The sequence below is a fragment of the Salmo trutta genome, chromosome 3 (assembly GCF_901001165.1).
Source record: "Salmo trutta chromosome 3, fSalTru1.1, whole genome shotgun sequence".
In the NCBI taxonomy this organism is placed as follows: domain Eukaryota; kingdom Metazoa; phylum Chordata; class Actinopteri; order Salmoniformes; family Salmonidae; genus Salmo; species Salmo trutta.
The window spans coordinates 34,825,996-34,843,778 of NC_042959.1; the positions used below are offsets into that span (position 1 = coordinate 34,825,996).

The 17,783-nt window shown below is 44.9% G+C and overlaps 1 protein-coding gene across 3 annotated transcripts; it reads right to left on the minus strand.

The window, feature by feature from the left end:
- Positions 1 to 940: 940 nt before the first annotated feature.
- Positions 941 to 17,046, minus strand: LOC115174023 (E3 ubiquitin-protein ligase BRE1A). Of its 3 annotated transcripts, none has more exons than XM_029732643.1 (22): positions 16,956 to 17,046; positions 16,028 to 16,214; positions 15,804 to 15,872; positions 15,596 to 15,694; positions 15,324 to 15,471; positions 11,786 to 11,971; positions 9,649 to 9,764; positions 9,373 to 9,519; positions 9,101 to 9,175; positions 8,816 to 8,935; positions 7,996 to 8,175; positions 7,716 to 7,851; positions 7,453 to 7,574; positions 7,123 to 7,279; positions 6,758 to 7,022; positions 6,535 to 6,652; positions 6,026 to 6,175; positions 5,361 to 5,573; positions 5,045 to 5,170; positions 4,752 to 4,892; positions 4,471 to 4,575; positions 941 to 2,120 (listed from the first exon to the last, which is right to left on the minus strand). In XM_029732643.1, exons 2-22 carry the CDS (start codon positions 16,202 to 16,204, stop codon positions 1,944 to 1,946), a joined length of 3,027 nt encoding a protein of 1,008 aa, XP_029588503.1. In that variant the 5' UTR covers positions 16,205 to 16,214; positions 16,956 to 17,046; the 3' UTR covers positions 941 to 1,943. The 3 variants fall into 3 exon arrangements, with proteins under 3 accessions (XP_029588503.1, XP_029588494.1, XP_029588488.1); XM_029732634.1 differs by having other exon boundaries at positions 5,361 to 5,570; positions 8,690 to 8,935; XM_029732628.1 differs by having other exon boundaries at positions 8,690 to 8,935.
- Positions 17,047 to 17,783: the final 737 nt, after the last annotated feature.

Consider the following 17,783-nt stretch of genomic DNA (forward strand, 5'->3'; position numbering starts at 1 on the left):
AAACAGTTCGAGTTTAATGGTTGTGATGTGAGAAAACTGAGGATGGTTCAACAACATTTTAGCTACTCCACAATACTAACCGAGATGGAATCCTGTACTGAATAAAAATATTCCAAAATATGCATCCTGTTTCTAACAACACACTTATGTAACACTACAAAAATGTAGCCAAGAAATTAACTTTTGTCCTGAATACAAAGCACATCACTGAGTACCATGTCTTATTTTCAAGCATGGTGGTGGCTGCATCATGTGTTGGGTATGCTTGTCTTCGGCAAGGACTAAGGAGTTTTTTGCTTTGGTGGATGAAGATAAACGAAATACAGCTAAGCACTAGCACAATCCTAGAAGAAAACCTGGTTCAGTCTTCTTTCCAACAGACACTGGGAGACTAATTCACCTTTCAGCAGGACAGTAACATAAAACAAGGCCAATCTACACTGGAGTGCTTACCAAGACAACATTGAATGTTCCCGAGTGGCCTAGTCACTGTTTTGAATTAAATCGGCTTGACTATGTATGGCAAGACTTGAAAACAGCTGTAATCGCTGCCAAAGGTGTTTCTAACGTATTGTCTCAGGAGGTGAATACTTATCTAATCAAGATATTCATTTTATTTTTCATAAATCTTTCATAAAAGTTAAAATTTTTCTCCCACTTTGACATTTCAGAGTATTTGGTGTAGATTGTTCAAACAAAAATTACAATTAAATCAATTATAATCCCACTATGTAACAACAAAATGTTGAAAGAGTTAAGGGGTGTGATTACTTTCAGAAGGCACTGTATAATAAGAAAGGTTTTGAGATTTGCACACTGGAGTTCCTTCAACACATGTTAAAGGTTAAAACAGAAATAGGATTTTGATGATAATGAATAGGCTATGTAGCTTATAAAATGCACAAACTAGACTGATAAAGAACTAATCGCAAGATAAGTATCTAGTTTTGATGGCAGTTTAATAACTTGTGGAGCAGCAATATTACACATTAGCATCAATTCAAGGTATTGGTAGCCCGTCAGTGTGTCCCTGATGAGGCAGCTTTCAAATAAAAAATGAAAATAAAAAAAATACATGCATACAAATACAAGGAAAACATTGACTGGTCACACAAGGGTGCATGCTGATCAAGGGACTCACCGTTGATTTTCTAACCATCTAAGCAAATGGTTAGTCCGTTTTTCTTTCTCCCTCACACACACACGCATGTAAGCAGACATGCCGACGCACAGACACCACACCAGTCTAAAACTAGAGCCAGAGGGGCCCCCAGAAGGTTATCTGGTGTTTCATTCCGTGGGGAAGGAGCCGTAGGAGTACTGGGGAGAGAGAAGCTGAAAGTATCAGTCATTATAAAAAGGTTATCAGGGTCTTCAGTGCATCACTGCAGCCCTTCAGGACTAGAATTCAGTGAAAGGTCTGTAATTATCTAGTCCATCCAAAAAGAAGGGAGAGGGCGATAGTATTTTTTTATAAACACCAATAGCTACAGTCAACTATGGAAAAGCTTCAAGTCAAACCCTTCAAGTCAAACCTCACTTTTCCCCCACACAAGGCCCTATGTACTGTAACCCAGCCAGCCAGGCAAAGCACAGCCAGCAAATATAACCATGATCATGATCTCCATAAGACAATGTAATGTAGGCCCAGTCCAGAAACAACCCAAAGCAGACCCCCCCCCTCCCCCCAGCAACATGGCAGAAATTCCACCTAGCCAATCAGAGCGCAAGGTGGATCTATTTCCATATTGATTACATGCCCAGCCGATATTCTCAGATTTCCACGTGTCTAGTCTCACTCCATCTCACATGCTAGTAGTGGGGGTGATAAAAGACAGTTTTGTTCAGCTGGAGAGAAAGCCTGTGTGGATACTGCTGCCCTCCAGGCACTACTATCCTACCCCCTACGTTCCCTGCATTTAGGTCTCCCCCCTCCTCCCTCTCTATTCGATGTAGATGCGGTGGAAGTCGTTGGCGCCGAAGGCGGCGTTGCACTTGGGGCACTTCCTCTGGCGCGTGTCGTAGCGCGTCTTGACGCACTCGAAGCAGAAGACGTGGAAACACTTGGTCAGGACGGCGTCCTTTACCCGGGAGTTACAGCACGGGCAGGTCAGACGTGCCTGGGGAAGGGAGAAAGAGAGGGGGAGGGAGAAGGAGAGGGAGAAGGAGAGGGAGAGAGAAAGACAGGGGGAAAGAGAGAAATTGAGGCCAGAAAGATAAAAGAGGGCAATGAGAGAGATTGATAGAACAGGTGAGTTAGGGCTGAAATACACCACATGATTTTTTGCTGGGTCTACGGGCTCTACACATCAGAAAACATCTCACGTTTAACGCCAAATCCTAGTTAACTAGTAATCTGTAAAGGCGCCGCCGCGGCAGTACAATTGGACAATTGGGACAGAATTGGCTGTATTTGCTGGGCAGGTTTACACATGTGTAGTAAGGAAAACATCATGGCAACTGAGGAAAATGCTGCGTTCCTTTATGTACATTGTTATCAGGGGTCTAGTGCGCGACGCTCTTCCACTTCTCAGAATGGTTCTCGTTTATAAAAAGTTTCGATTTTTTCCAAATCAATGTCTCGCAAGATCTCTTAATGATTCATTAGTATGCTAGGCTCTAATGTTAGACCAAAAAACACGTAATTAGGCTACTTACAACATTTTATTTGTATGATTGTGATGAAATGGTAAACAAAACAAAAAAACGCATGCGGCCAGAACTCAACAGTACGTGCCACTAGGCTTAATATGCTTTGATTTAAAAAACAATATATATAAATGGAAGTGTAGCTTCTTAACTCCCTCTGCTCTAAAATCCAATTAAACAGTAGTTAAGTTACTTAGCCTACATAATTCAAGAAGAATAAGATCACAAATACATATTCCCATGAAACTGATTGGGATCTACTGGTTGGCATGCAGATGCAGCATGGACGTTTCACCCATAAAACGTGAAGAGGACAATATGGATTGTCGATTTTGCAAAAAGAGCTTGAGAAAACAACAGGTTTAAATGCAACATAGCCCAGCAGACCAGCTAACTCGTGCGTGTGTGTGTGTATACAGTGCCTTCGGAAAGTATTCAGAACCCTTGACTTTTTCCACATTTTGTTACGTTACAGCCTTATTCTAAAATGGATTAAATAGTTTCCCCCCCAATCTACACACAATACCGCATAATTACAAAGAAAAACAGGGTTTTAGACAATTTTGCTAAAAACACTGAAATATTACATTTACATAAATATTAAGACTCTTTACTCAGTACTTCGTTGAAGCACCCTTGACAGCGATTACAGCCTCGAGTCTTCTTGGGTGTGATGCTACAAGCTTGGCACCTGTATTTGGGGAGTTTATGCCATTCTTCTCTGCAGATCCACTCAAGCTCTGTCAAGTTGGATAGGGAGTGTCGCTGAACAACTATTTTGAGGTCTCTCCAGAGATGTTCAATTGGGTTCAAGTCCGGACTCTGGCTGGGCCACTCAAGGACATTCAGAGACTTTTCCCAAAGCCACTTCTGAGCTGTCTTGGCTGTGTGCTTAGGATCGGTGTCCTGTTGGAAGGTGAACCTTCGCCCCAGTCTGAGGTCCTGAGCGCTCTGGAGCCAGTTTTCATCAAGGATCTCTCTGTACTTAGCTCAGTTTATCTTTGCCTCGATCCTGACTAGTCTTCCAGTCCCTGCTGCTGAAAAACATCCCCACAACATGATGCTGCCACCAACATGCTTCACCATAGGATGGTGCCAGGTTTCCTCCAGATGTAATGCTTGGCATTCAGGCCAAAGAGTTCAATCTTGGTTTCATCAGACCAGAGAATCTTGTTTCTAAAGGTCCGAGTCTTTAGGTGCCTTTTGGCAAACTCCAAGTGGGCTGTCATGTGCCTTATACTGAGGAGTGGCTTCCGTCTGGCCACTCTACCATAAAGGCCTGATTGGTGGAGTGCTGCAGAGATGGGGTATTGTGTGTAGATTGCTATGGAAAATGTTTTACTTAATCCATTTTAGAATAAGGCTGTAACGTAACAAAATGTGGAAAAAGTCAAGGGGTCTGAATACTTTCCCGAAGGCACTGTATGTGCGTTTGTGAGGGAGTGATGAACTTGTGAGGTAGGTGAAGAGAAACTTTATACTTCTGAGTAGCTCTTTGGCTGACGTTGGGACATGCCTCTCTTATCCGCTTTGAGCACTCCTCACACTAGGGGATAATGGCAGATGAGGCCAAATATATTTAACATGTTTGAAAAAGTGTGGCAGGCATCAACTGCAAATCGGGTATGAGCTTCACTTTATGGGCTGCAGCGTTACGTTTTACTTTGGGTTTGCTTCGATTTTCTTCCTTATTTGAAAAAATGCACCGAGACATGTAGATCAGGCTAAAACCGTGTAGTGTTCGCCCAGGTTTAACTTTATAGTGGCATTTTTACAGACCCGTATTACACCTGGTGTAAAAAGCGTGTTCATTCAGACTACCTTGTAATCGTTGATTTCCTCATTGAGGATGTCATCGCCGTTGCGGACGGTCTCGGCAGGTTTCTTGGCCTTCTCGATCTTCCTCCGCAGTTTGGAGATGTCCTCCTAAAACACAGCAGGGGAAGGAAGAAAATAGTTCAGCAGGGTGCTCCAATCAGTAAATAAACTGAATTGTTATTTTGTTCAAGTGGATTTGAATTGTCTGTGTGTGTGTGTGTGTGTGCGTGGTTACACGTGCACATGGACAGTTACCAAAATGTAGCATGTGTTTGTGGCCTGACCTGTGCGCGGCGTGCATTGAAGGACTGCTTCTCTTTGGAGATGCTGTTCTCAATGACCTCCTCTCTGACGGTGCCCAGTCTCTGCTGCACCTGGTCCAGCTGACTACGCACCTCCTCCGACAGCACCGTTGACTCCTGGGTCTGGAGGGAGGATGGGGGGGTGCAGAAAGCAGATACTTTGCACGTTGGCATTTTTCAAGGAAGTTTGTGTTAAGTACTTATTTATACTCGTTGTGTGTGTGTCCATGGTGTGAGTGCGCGCGCGTCATTTTCCATAGGTGTGATTTTGATACCTTGCGTTTGTTCATGTCCAGAGCTTGTGTCCTCAGAGCCAGCTCTCTCTCTGCAGTACCGATGGTGCCCTGGAGGAGGCGCTCCTTCTCCTCCAGCTTCCTCACCACCTGCAGCTGGGCATCCACCTGAGAAAGACCGATAGAGAGATGGAGAGAGAGCGATAGAGAAATAATGAGAGATGGCCAGACATAGGCTCCATTATTTGCTAGTGTCAAGATACTGTCTTTCCCTAACACAAAAGTCAGCCTGAACTGTGCACCTGCCATTTAGACGTTCAAATCCCTTTACTGCACTGTTTCAATCACCTGCTCTCACCTGCGTTTTGAGCGTGAGCAGCTGGTCGGCGAGCTCCTCCTTCTCTTCCTTGAGCAGCTTGTGGATCTGGTTGGACTTGATGCGCTCCGACATCAGTTTGAAGTTGGCGTCGTCCTTCTCCCTGAGCTGCTGCATCAGCCGGATGTTCTGCTCCTGCATGTCCTCAAAGGCCTGGCCCGTCACATCCATCTCACTCAGCAACGCATCCTCCTCCTGGGGAGAAGGGGGAGAGACAGGGGGGAGGGAGAGGGGAAGGAGAGGGGGGGGTATTGGTGTGGTGAAAAGGGAAGGAGAGAGAGAGAGAGAGAGAGGTGGGAGAGGGAGGGTAGGAAGAGTGAGGGGAGGGTAGCAGAGGGGTGGAAGGATAGAGGGAAGTAGGGAGAGGGTAGTGGAGGGGTGGAAGAGAAGAGCGATGGAGGGGTGGTAAAGAGGGAGTGGTAGACAGAGACAGAAAAGTAGGTTGAAGAATGGATCGATGGAAGGAGGGAGGAGCAAAGAGGGGGGAAATGACGGGGAGAGAAATTAGTCAAAAGTATGATGCTCAAATGCACACAAAGACACGGGCACACACACACAACCCGCACACACACAACCCGGATACACACAACCCGGATACACACAACCCGGATACACACAACCCGGATACACACAACCCGGATACACACCTGCTTGGCCAGGGAGAGCTTCTTGTTGAGGATGTTGATTTGTTCCTCGACAGAGCGGATCTTCCGGAGTGCCTCCTCATCGGCCATCTTCTTCCCCTCCCTCCTCTCCCTCTCCTCCAGATCCCTTAGACGCTGCTTCAGCTCTTCTGCCTGACAGTGAATACAAAGCCGTTATCACCGTCAATAAATCGCTTCCCTATGAGCAAAATATGTTGAAAATACGTATTTTTGGTTGAAAAGACAGTGAAAATATGGCTTTCCAACATCTTGTGCTCACTGGGTTATTATCACTCAATAGTAACTCAAAATACAGAGAGCACATAGTGGTTACATCACTGTTATACCAATCAATCAACTACTACCACTCAATACTAACAAGCCAATCCCCAGAGCATTACCATCATCACTATCATACAACTAACCAATCAATTAAACCCATCAACAGCACACAATGCTTGCTGGCCCTGTTTAACTTGTCTTTTTATAAGTAGCATCAGCCAAGTGTGTACCTCTGACTTGGCCTTCTTCTCAGCGGCCATGAGCTGGACTTTGTCCCTCTGCTCTTTGGGCGCGGAGCGGTACATATCTAGCAGTAGCTTCATCTCCCTCTGAGACTCCTGGGCTTTCCTACAGGGACATAGCCTTCATCAGCCACTACTACTGTCCTCCTCATTATCATCATCACCCCAATTATCAATCACCAATCATGACTGTCACCACAATCAAACTTACTTTAGCTCCGCCCGGACAATTTTCAGTTGCTCCACCTCCTTCCTCTTCGGTCCTCCAATCACAAACGGGCGCTCCGGAGCAACCTCCTCCAATTGGTTGCTGGTCCCAGCCTTCTCCTTCTCCTCGGTCCCACCCCCTCCACGGGTTGGCCTCTCTCTCTCCCTCTCTCGTTCCTTTTCCTTCTCTTTCTTCACCTCTTTTTCTTTCTCCTCCTCTTTGATTTCTCCCTCTGTTTCTGTCCCAGGCTCTGTCTTCACTGAGGTAACTACAGAGAGAGAGAGAAAGAGAGAGAGAGAGAGGATGAATATCAGTTAATAAGGAGTTAATAAAGAGTTAATGAATGATTAACACTTAATAACACGTACTGGTGCTGGTGGGCGTGGCTGAACCATTGTCAGACTCCATCTTGATGGTGACATCAGCAGAGGCAGCGGGTGTCTGGGGGGAGGTGGTCTCTTCCTTCAGGTCCAGCTCCGTACTGGATTGTGATTGAAGGATAGCACTGCCCTTCGTAGTACGAGCCTATGAGAGGAGGGAATCGCACAGATTAATTTTGCAGATAGACAATATCTTTCTCTTTATGGTCTTCACTCCCTTACAGTCTCTCTTCTTCCCTCCCTGCATGCCTCTTACACCCTCGCTCTCTCCATCTCCCTCTTGCTCTCTTTCTCTCGCTCTCTCCCTCCCTCCCTTACCTGGCTGAGGTCAGCCTGTGCCTCTCTGAGTGTCAGTTTGTATTTCACAACCTCTCCCTTCATATGCTGGTTGTGTGTCTGCAGGGTGCTGATCAGGTGACGCATCTCCCTGTTGATAGGACCTGAGAGAGGGATAGAGAGAGAGAGAAAAGATGAAAAAAAGAAAGAGATGACGTTTTGAAGGAGTATCTCAAAACTGTGCCTAAACACTGGCCGGTGAGCGTGAGGCCAAATTTATTTTCATTTGTGGTGAAGACGCTGACCTGCTTGTTCGTTGGCAGCGAGGGTCTGTTCAAATTCGATCCGGAGCATCTCATACTCCTTCCTGACCTGGGCCAGAGTGTCCTCTAGCTGGAACACCTCAGTACGCACCTTCCTCTGGAGAGACACCTCGTCATTCTGGAACACAGACAAGAGGCGGTTACACACACAGCCTCGTCGTTGTTGAATAAAGAGGCTAAACTCACACACGTCACTCTCGATTAAAAAGACGTTAAAGTCAGACACGCGCTTACAGGCACTAACGCATGCACGCAAACACACCTCCATGTGTTCTAGCTGTCGGAGGCGTGCCGTCCTGGTGGTGTTGAGGCGTGTGCGCGTCTCGTCCAGCTGAGACTTGAGGCCCACAGACTCGTTGTAGAGGACAGAGAACTGGGACTGGAGACAGCGATACTCTGAGCTCTCTCTCACCACCCCCTCAGCACGACTCAACAACTCCACCTGACAGAGAGAGGCAGAGAAAGAGAAAGAAGGAGAGAGAAAGGGAGACAAGAGAAAAATGAAATGGAGTGAGAGAGAGGTGAAGAGATACAGACAGCATGAGAGGGGGATAGAAGTGAGAGAGACAGATCAAAGATAGGGATAGAAGTGAGAGGGATAGAAAAGAGAGGGAGAGAAGTGAGAGAGAGACAGAAAAGAGGGAGAGAAGTGAGAGAGAGACAGAAGTGAGAGACAGAAGTGAGAGAGGGATAGAAAAGAGAGGGAGAGAAGTGAGAGAGAGAAGTGAGAGAGAGACAGAAAAGAGGGAGAGAAGTGAGAGAGAGACAGAAGTGAGAGACAGAAGTGAGAGAGAGACAGAAAAGAGGGAGAGAAGTGAGAGAGAGAAGTGAGAGATCAAAGAGAGGGATAGAAGTGAGAGACATGAAAGGGGGAGAGAAGTGAGAGAGAGGAGACACAGATTGGTAGTGAGCAAAGCAACAGAGAAAGCAGTAAAAACCTCCACCTATCTATTTACCTTCATTTGACTGGTTTGGATGGCAGAATAAGGATGTGGGACCTCAGCTAATCCAATGGCTGGGTTGGGGGAGAGAGCCATAGGATTCTGGCGGCCCAGGCCCTGGGTCAGGCTCTGCAGGCTCACCTTCATGTTGTTGTTCTCCTGGTTAAACGTCTGCAGGTCCTGCTGCCGCCGCTGCAGCTCGCTCAGACGGTTCTCCGCCAGCTCCCTGTTCTCCTCCAACTCACTGTTCATCTCCTCAAACTGACAGGGAGCGAGAAGAGTGGGATGATGAGGAGGGGGGCAGAGAAAGAGGGGGTTAAAGGGAAAGGAGAGGAAGAGGGATGGAGAATGAAAGAGAGTTATAACTCCAGGTCCATGCAGTTTCTGACAAGTACAAATGGCAGAACAAAGAGGATGTTTTTGTACCTTTCTCTTGTTGATGGTAATGGTTCCACACACACTGCTGGCCTCCCCACACACCTTGTAGCCTTTACTGTTCACCTGAGAGGAATTGCACAGTGGCCATGGAATAAACACTTTTACATTCACATAAATATAGTTCTGTGGTATATGAACACGACACAGAAATACTTCATTACCAAATGGTAGACCACAGTAGATGTCAAACACACATTACTGCAAAGAAAGAGACACTCAGTCTGACGTGGATTCACAAAAACATACAGCCGCAGTCTTACCCTCTCCAGGATTTCCCCCAGGTGTGTGTTGAGGCGGTTCTCTCTACGTCGGATCTTCTCCATGTCCCACTGGAGCTCCTCGATGAGGCCCTGCAGCTCACTGACCCGCGTGTCTGCCCTCGCCACTGCCGTGCCCAGAGAACGAGACTACAGATGGACAGGGACCCAGAATCACTGTTAATATGATCGCGGTGGGGATCCATTAGTAATGTACATAGTGTAGCGGGAGATAAATAAAACAGACCCGACGTGTTATGATGAAAGACATCAAATCACCTCGCTAGTCATGTGACTGTGCTTCTGCTGAAGGTCCTCAGTCAGCTGACGCAGCCGGTCATTCTCACTGGACAGGAGGGTGTTGAGCTGGGCGGCGACCTGCCACACGGAGCCCTCTGGAAATACCAAGACTTGATGTCATGACATTACTACTACTCCTGACTTCACTCACACAACAAGGAACTGCCTCAAGGAACTCACTCACTCAAGGAACTCATTCACTCACACAACAAGGAACTCACTCACTCACACAACAAGGAACTCACTCACTCACACAACAAGGAACTCACTCACTCACACAACAAGGAACTCACTCACTCACTCAATGACAATACTACAGTGGGGGAAAAAAGTGTTTGATCCCCTGCTGATTTTGTACGTTTGCCCACTTACAAAGAAATGATCAGTCTATAATTTTAATGGTAGGTTTATATGAACAGTGAGCGACAGAATACCAACAAAAACATCCAGAAAAACGCATTTCAAAAATGTTATAAAATTATTTCTATTTTAATGAGGGAAATAAGTATTTGACCCCTCTGCAAAACATGACTTAGTACTTGGTGGCAAAACCCTTGTTGGCAATCACAGAGGTCAGACGTTTCTTGTAGTTGGCCACCAGGTTTGCACACATCTCAGGATGGATTTTGTCCCACTCCTCTTTGCAGATCTTCTCCGAGTCATTAAGGTTTCGAGGCTGACGTTTGGCAACTCGAACCTTCAGCTCCCTCCACAGATTTTCTATGGGATTAAGGTCTGGAGACTGACTAGGCCACTCCAGGACCTTAATGTGCTTCTTCTTGAGCTACTCCTTTGTTGCCTTGGCCGTGTGTTTTGGGTCATTGTCATGCTGGAATACCCATCCACGACCCATTTTCAATGCCCTGGCTGAGGGAAGGAGGTTCTCACCCAAGATTTGACAGTACATGGCCCCGTCAAATGATGCAGTGAAGTTGTCCTGTCCCCTTAGCAGAAAAGCACCCCCAAAGCATAATATTTCCACCTCCATGTTTGACGGTGGAGATGGTGTTCTTGGGGTCATAGGCAGCATTCCTCCTCCTCCAAACACAGCGAGTTGAGTTGATGCCAAAGAGCTCCATTTTGGTCTCATCTGACCACAACACTTTCACCAGTTGTCCTCTGAATCATTCAGATGTTCATTGGCAAACTTCAGACGGGCATGTATATGTATTCTTGAGCAGGGGGACATTGCGGGCGCTGCAGGATTTCAGTCCTTCACGGCGTAGTGTGTTACCAATTGTTTTCTTGGTGACTATGGTCCCAGCTGCCTTGAGATCATTGACAAGATCCTCCCGTGTAGTTCTGGGCTGATTCCTCACCGTTCTCATGATCATTGCAACCCCACGAGGTGAGATCTTGCATGGAGCCCCAGGTCGAGGGATATTGACAGTTCTTTTGTGTTTCTTCCATTTGTGAATAATCGCACCAAATGTTGTCACCTTCTCACCAAGCTGCTTGGCGATGGTCTTGTAGCCCATTCCAGCCTTGTGTAGGTCTACAATCTTGTCCCTGACATCCTTGGAGAGCTCTTTGGTCTTGGCCATGGTGGAGAGTTTGGAATCTGATTGATTGCTTCTGTGGACATGTGTCTTTTTTACAGGAAACAAGCTGCGGTTAGGAGCACTCCCTTTAAGAGTGTGCTCCTAATCTCAGCTCGTTACCTGTATAAAAGACACCTGGGAGCCAGAAATCTTTCTGATTGAGAGGGGTCAAATATTTATTTCGCTCATTAAAATGCTAATCAATTTATAACATTTTTGACATGCGTTTTTCTGGATATTTTTGTTGTTACTCTGTCTCTCACTGTTCAAATAAACCTACCATTAAAATTATAGACGGATCCTTTCTTTATCAGTGGGCAAATGTACAAAATCAGCAGGGGATCAAATACTTTTTCCCCCCACTGTACCTGCCCCAAACGACAAAAGACACTCAACACCCTTGTTGCTCTCACCATCCCGAAAACCCTACCCTCCACACCTACCCACAATCCTCACTTGCTTACACTCCTTCACATCTCATTCCCTCACTCCTCTAACCCCTACCCCACATCAGTCTTCAACCCTCTCCCCCCTCCATGCCTCCCTTTCCCCCCAGCCCCTCTCTCCCCTGTCACCTGCTCCAGAGTCCTGGTCCTTCTTTAGCTGCTCCACGGTGGTCTTCAGGCTGTCGTAGATCTCCACCACGCGGTTGGCCTGCTTCTGGCTGGACTCTACCCTCTCTTGCAGCTCTGCCTCCATCTCCTCGCTGCTGCTGCTGGCCAGCGTGGCCAGGAAGGATGTGGTCGTCTCCCCCTGGTGGCCTGGAGGACAACCACAAGGTGAAGACAGGAGTTAATACTACTCTGAACTAGAGGTCTCCGTGGGACTGATTTCTTCATCCCGCTCCCGCCCGCTGACTTCTTGTCCAACTCCCACCTACTTCTGCAAGAACTGGTCCCGAACACGACCGCAGTCCCACAATGTTATTTTAGGTGTAAGATCCCCCCAAAATGTAAATAATATTGCCTAAGAAATCGGTTTAAAGACCAGTGATTCTCACGTGGCCCATTATATTAGACTATGGGTATTATTGGGCTATATCAGCCAATAGGCTAGACGTAATTTGAAAGAGCAGAGTTGAGGCAAAATAGAATAGCATAGCGGACACTTTCACTTGACTTGAGATATGTTTTGGATAACTTTTAGGGTTGGGACGATTTGCAGGCAGAGTAAAATAAATGTGTTATTAATATTTATTTCTAGTCAATGTCAGAGCCTAAATTATAGCAGGACTCCAGACTGACCATTTAGTCACATTTTGCGTCCCTTTAACTTGGCTGTGCGAGTTAAATGTTTGATTGACCGCACTGGTGCGAGCTGCACATTCTACCTGGTCACCTCAATCAAAACAACCTATTTTTTGGGCAGATAAAAACATGAATAAGTTAAAACAGGAAGGCGCATTATCCTCATGATTCCTGTAATGAAAGTGTCCGCTGTGCCTACCTGTTTTGCAGAGTCCGGCTGCTGTAATGAGCGAGCCTCTCACACTCACTCTCCTCCCTTGGGATTGTATATAATTTAAAAATGCAACTCTTAAAAGACACAAGGGTCTTAGCTTTCTGTAGGTATGATTTTTATTTCACAATGATTGTTATTGAGTTCAAAGCACACTGTTTTACAATCAAGATATCTTATAAGAAATATACAGAGCGCACAAACCGCAGAGTGAAGGAAATGCAGCCAAAAAGTGCTCAGCATATGTGGGAACTCCTTCGAGACTACTGGAAAAGTATTCCAGGTTAAGGTGGTTGAGAGAATACCAAGAGTGTGCAAAGCTGTCATCAAGGCAAAGGGTGTCTACTTTGAAGAATCTAAAATATATTTTGATTTGTTTAACACTTTTTTTGGTTACTACATGATTCCATATGTTATTTCATAGTGTTGATGTCGTCACTATTATTCTACATTGTAGAATTTAGTAAAAATAAAGAAAAACCCTTGAATGAGTAGGTATGTCCAAACTTTTGACTGGTACTGTTAATAAAAAAATAGCCCAATTGTCAACCCAATCACTGGATTAGGTTGCATATCAAAATATTTAGAATCATGCATTCCTGCTTGGACATGTTAGATGTAACAACTTCTTTATTGAATACCATCTCAGTAGTCTAATACACTTCTGAAAGGAAAACTTCGGGATTTTGGCAACGAGGCCCTTTAACTACTTCCCCAGAGTCAAACGAACTTGTGGATACCATTTTTATGTCTCTGTGTCCACTATGAAGGAAGTTAGAGTTAGTGTTGCATACCAATGCTAACTAGCGTTAGCGCAATGACCAGAAGTCTAGCATGAGAAGTATCCCTTTAATAAAAGATTGAACTACTTTATAAGATGATGACTCAAATTGATTCTATTGTGCGACACCGCTAAAACATTTTTTTTTCTTTCTCTGTGCCACCAAATTAGGGGCTGGTGCAACCAACTGAAAAAGTTAGTGCCACCAGGGGAAAATGTTAGTCTTGTATAGTCCTGTATAATAGCCTATCATATTTAGGAAATGAATGTCTATGGAAAGACAACTGCACCATGCTTTGCCGCCCATGCATATAGCCTACAGGCTATTTAATTGAGAAAATATATATTAGCTATACATGATACATATTAAAATACATATTAAATACATGATATTGCATGCTCATAAAAAGAGAGGAGAGGTAGGCTACTGAACTCAAAGGACCAAGAATGAGCCTAAGTGAATAGTACGACAAATTGGTGCTTTTAACACCAGGGATGCAAACTGTCGAGGGCGCAAACACAAGTAAATTGCAAGAAAATGTGCTTATTTTCAGAGTGGGGTTATCACGATACCAACATTTTACTAACGATGTGATACCAGGTCAAGTATCACTATACCGTTTTCAATACGTTCTGCACAAAAACCTGCCCCTGATATTCACACCACTACCCAATACAAACCATTGAATTTAACTTCACACTGCTTACTGCTCAATAGAATAGGCTACTGCGAAAATTGCAGGTTTTCTCATATCCAAAGGCCTACCTGTGATTTAGCAGGAGGAATGTAGTAAAGAATAGAAATGCATAATGATCTGCATTTTCCTTGTGGCAGTAAGGGGGAAAACCATCTTTAGCCTACTCTTCAGACAACTTTACACACATAGCCTACACACATAGCCTGCACACTCTCCCTCCCCTTCCTCCCCCTCTACATCCCTCAAACACACACACCCTCTTGCTCTCTCTCTCTCCCACTCTCAGACAAAAGTTATGCACCAAACAGAATTGAAAGAACACCAGAGAAAGAGATTTCTAATTCAGATAAACAGTGCCCTCCGTCATTTTTGGATCAGTGACAAAATGGGGACAGTGACATGGTTTCTGGAATTATATCACATGTACGCCAATGCTGGTAGAAAGGGGAGAAGATATAGCTCCGGTAATACGGTGCATAACCTTTGAGTGGGTTTGGGCTAGAGACATGCGGTTTTCAGCAATGTAAAGGCACAAGCATGACTGTCACTGTGCTCTGTTTTTCCTCTGGCACTCAGAGGCTGCGTGACAGTGAAGCCTAGTCAGACTGGCTTTTGCTCTTGTTCTTACAGACAAAGTTAAAAGATACATTGCATCCACTTCGCTTGCGCTGCGAGACGCTCCAATAAGTAAAGAAATGTAACAACAGAAGCCTCATCACTATCTGCACACCCCAGATGGACATCACGGCTAAATTACATTTTAAAACTGATTGAGAGAAGCAGCTGTAGGGTGGCATTCTGTGCTCAGTCAATCATTTTCAATATGAGAAATATACCCCCCCACCAAAAAATGTCAATGTTTTTCTTCAGATCTTCACGATTCACGTGGATGACTTATTTTGAAATCATCACGACGATATTCCCCCGAAAAGGGAGTTTTCATCCCTGTAAAAGGCATACAACAGATAACAGCTCTCTACTCTGAACAAAAAAGGCTTTATTTAATCAATCTCTGTACGTTGTACTCTTCTGCTCTGCTTTAGGTACCCTGTCACAAACTCATCAGAGTACCCTCTTCCTCGGTCTCTTGCTCCTGACCAAACTCCCGTCCTCTCCTCTTAGTGTTCTCCTCTCTCCATCCCTCCTTTCTACACATCTTTCTCTCTCCTGCTGTACCTCTGTCTTTGGCTCTCTCCTGGTTGGAGTCGCCGTCGGGTTCTGGGGTGTCAGGCTTCAGGCTCCGCCCCTCTCCAGCCGGGGTTTCCACAGACTCGCTCCCTGACTCATCGTAGCGCCTTCCAATCAGGCACACATTGTCGTCAAACTAAGAGGAAGGAGAGAGAGGGGGGAAGTCGATGTTATTAAGAATACAGATAATAGTTTAATTTGCAAATGTTGATCTATGTGCAATGTTTTAATTGCATAATGTTCATTATTTGAATAGTTACCTGATTCCAGTATCTGTTCAGGATCAGTAGGCTTGCGTCATCAGTAGCTTGACGAGTCTCCAGTCTCTCGATTCTCTCTCTCAGCTCGTCCTCAATCACCTGCAAAGCATCAATCCCCTTGTTGAGTATTATAGATGTACGGGATGAAAACAGGGATTGTGTGTGTATGTGTGAGAGTGAGTGAGTGAGACAGACCGACTGTATATACCTGTCTCTGATCGAGAGATTCTCCCAACTTCCTGTTCTTCACCTGGAGAGCTTTGACATCTTGTTCTTCCTGAGCACAAGAGAAAGAGACCAATCAAATGATGGAAACAACATGATCACTGACACTGCTGATGAGTCATAACAACTATCAGATGTAAAGGCAGACAGACTGACAAACAGACACAGCAGGAGAAATACAGGCTAGGCACTTTTCAGCTCTCTCACCGAGTTGGACACCCCTCCAAGTTTGATGACTGTTTCCACAGCAGTGCTCCCTCCTGCAGTAGAGCTGACCCCTGGACCCCCATCCTCTCCTCCCTCTCGCTCCCTCCGTTTCTCGGGAGGAGCACTGGAGGAAGAAGAGGGGATGCTGGAGTCACACAGACGCTTCTGTGCCGACATCCTCACACCACTGCAGTAGATAAAAGGAGAGATTAAATATTAGTACATTAACATCCTGGCTTTACTCAGCGAAATTACGTTGCCACGAGCAGCACCGCAGATATTGCAATGAGTGAGATGCAGGACGTTCTAAAACAGTCACGCACAGTATCTGCGCATGGGTTAGCTTGAAGTTGTTAGAGCGTGGTAGCAAAGGCAGTACGCTATGAAGATAGGCTAAAACTGCTTCTCCAATAGAAATCCCCAATCACACTTGTAGGCGATGGGTTTATACACATCATTGGCTTCAACGCTCTTAGTTATTATGGACATTTACCCGCTATGCTGTTTACTATTTGCACATACGTCATATCGCTGAGTCTACCTTTAAATATTCGTTTTGGAAACCCCACATAGCTAGCTACATAACGCCGTTATTAACGGTACATTAGCTAGCTAGAGTCATAAGCTAGCTATATAATTTCAAAACAGACATTTGTTTTAATTCATGCCAAAGCCATTTCGGCTATTTGGCCATGTTCAATTAACCCGTTTAGCTATTTAGCTAGATAATTGGCTAATTGACAAATACTTTGTAACTTAGATAGCAGTAACGTTTAGCTAATGTTAGCCAGTTAGTACGCTAGCTAATTCAAATAACCACATGCTATAAAATAGCCTTTCTGGGCAGAAACTTTACTGGGGCACTTTCAATCAATACATTTTATCTGTTATTTCATGAATATTCAGTGGTTTGATTTCAATTCCTTACCAATTTTGATAAAATTGTGTTATTTACTGATTCTGTCTGTGAATGTTGATGTTTCGCCTGTCTTCCAGAAACGGAAGTAGCCACTGATATTGAAAGCCGAACCACAGATATAACAATCTTTGGCTGAACCACTCATCATTTGAAAGGCCGCCACCACGTGGTGGGATAAAATAAATGAGCAATCATGTAGACTAATCAAATTGTATTGGTCGCATACACATGCTTAGCAGATGTTATTGCGAGTGTAGCGAAATGCTTATGCTTCCAGATCCGACAGTGCAGCAGTATCTAACAGGTAATATCTAACAATTCCACAACAAAACCTAATATCTAACAAGTTCCACAGCAAAACCAAATACACACAATCTAGTAAAGGAATGCGATAAGAATATATAAATATAAAATATATGGATGAGCAGTGACAGAGCGGCTAAGATGCAATAGATAGTGTAGTGTAGTGTAGACTAGACTAGATCGCAGACTGCAGCTGGAGAACTAGAGAGAGATCATATTGCTACCAGGAATGTGACCAGGTCAGTGAGGGCAGCTGAAGACAGGCTTGGCTTTATGCAGATGGAGAAGTGGCTCTCTCGTTCTAACACATGTGTAGTAGAGTTAAAATGGTTATTCCATCAAACTTCAAATTATTAGAATAGTACACAACGCAGAACAGAACAATCAGGTTGAGGGTCAGTGGCCAAAACCCACGAACAGGAATATTCCAAGTTCAGACAGAAGGGGGGAGTCAGATCGCTATGATCGCCAGGAATTTTACTTTTGGTTTCTAATTTTAATTGTTGCGCTACTGGTGCTGCCTGTTGATGTTAG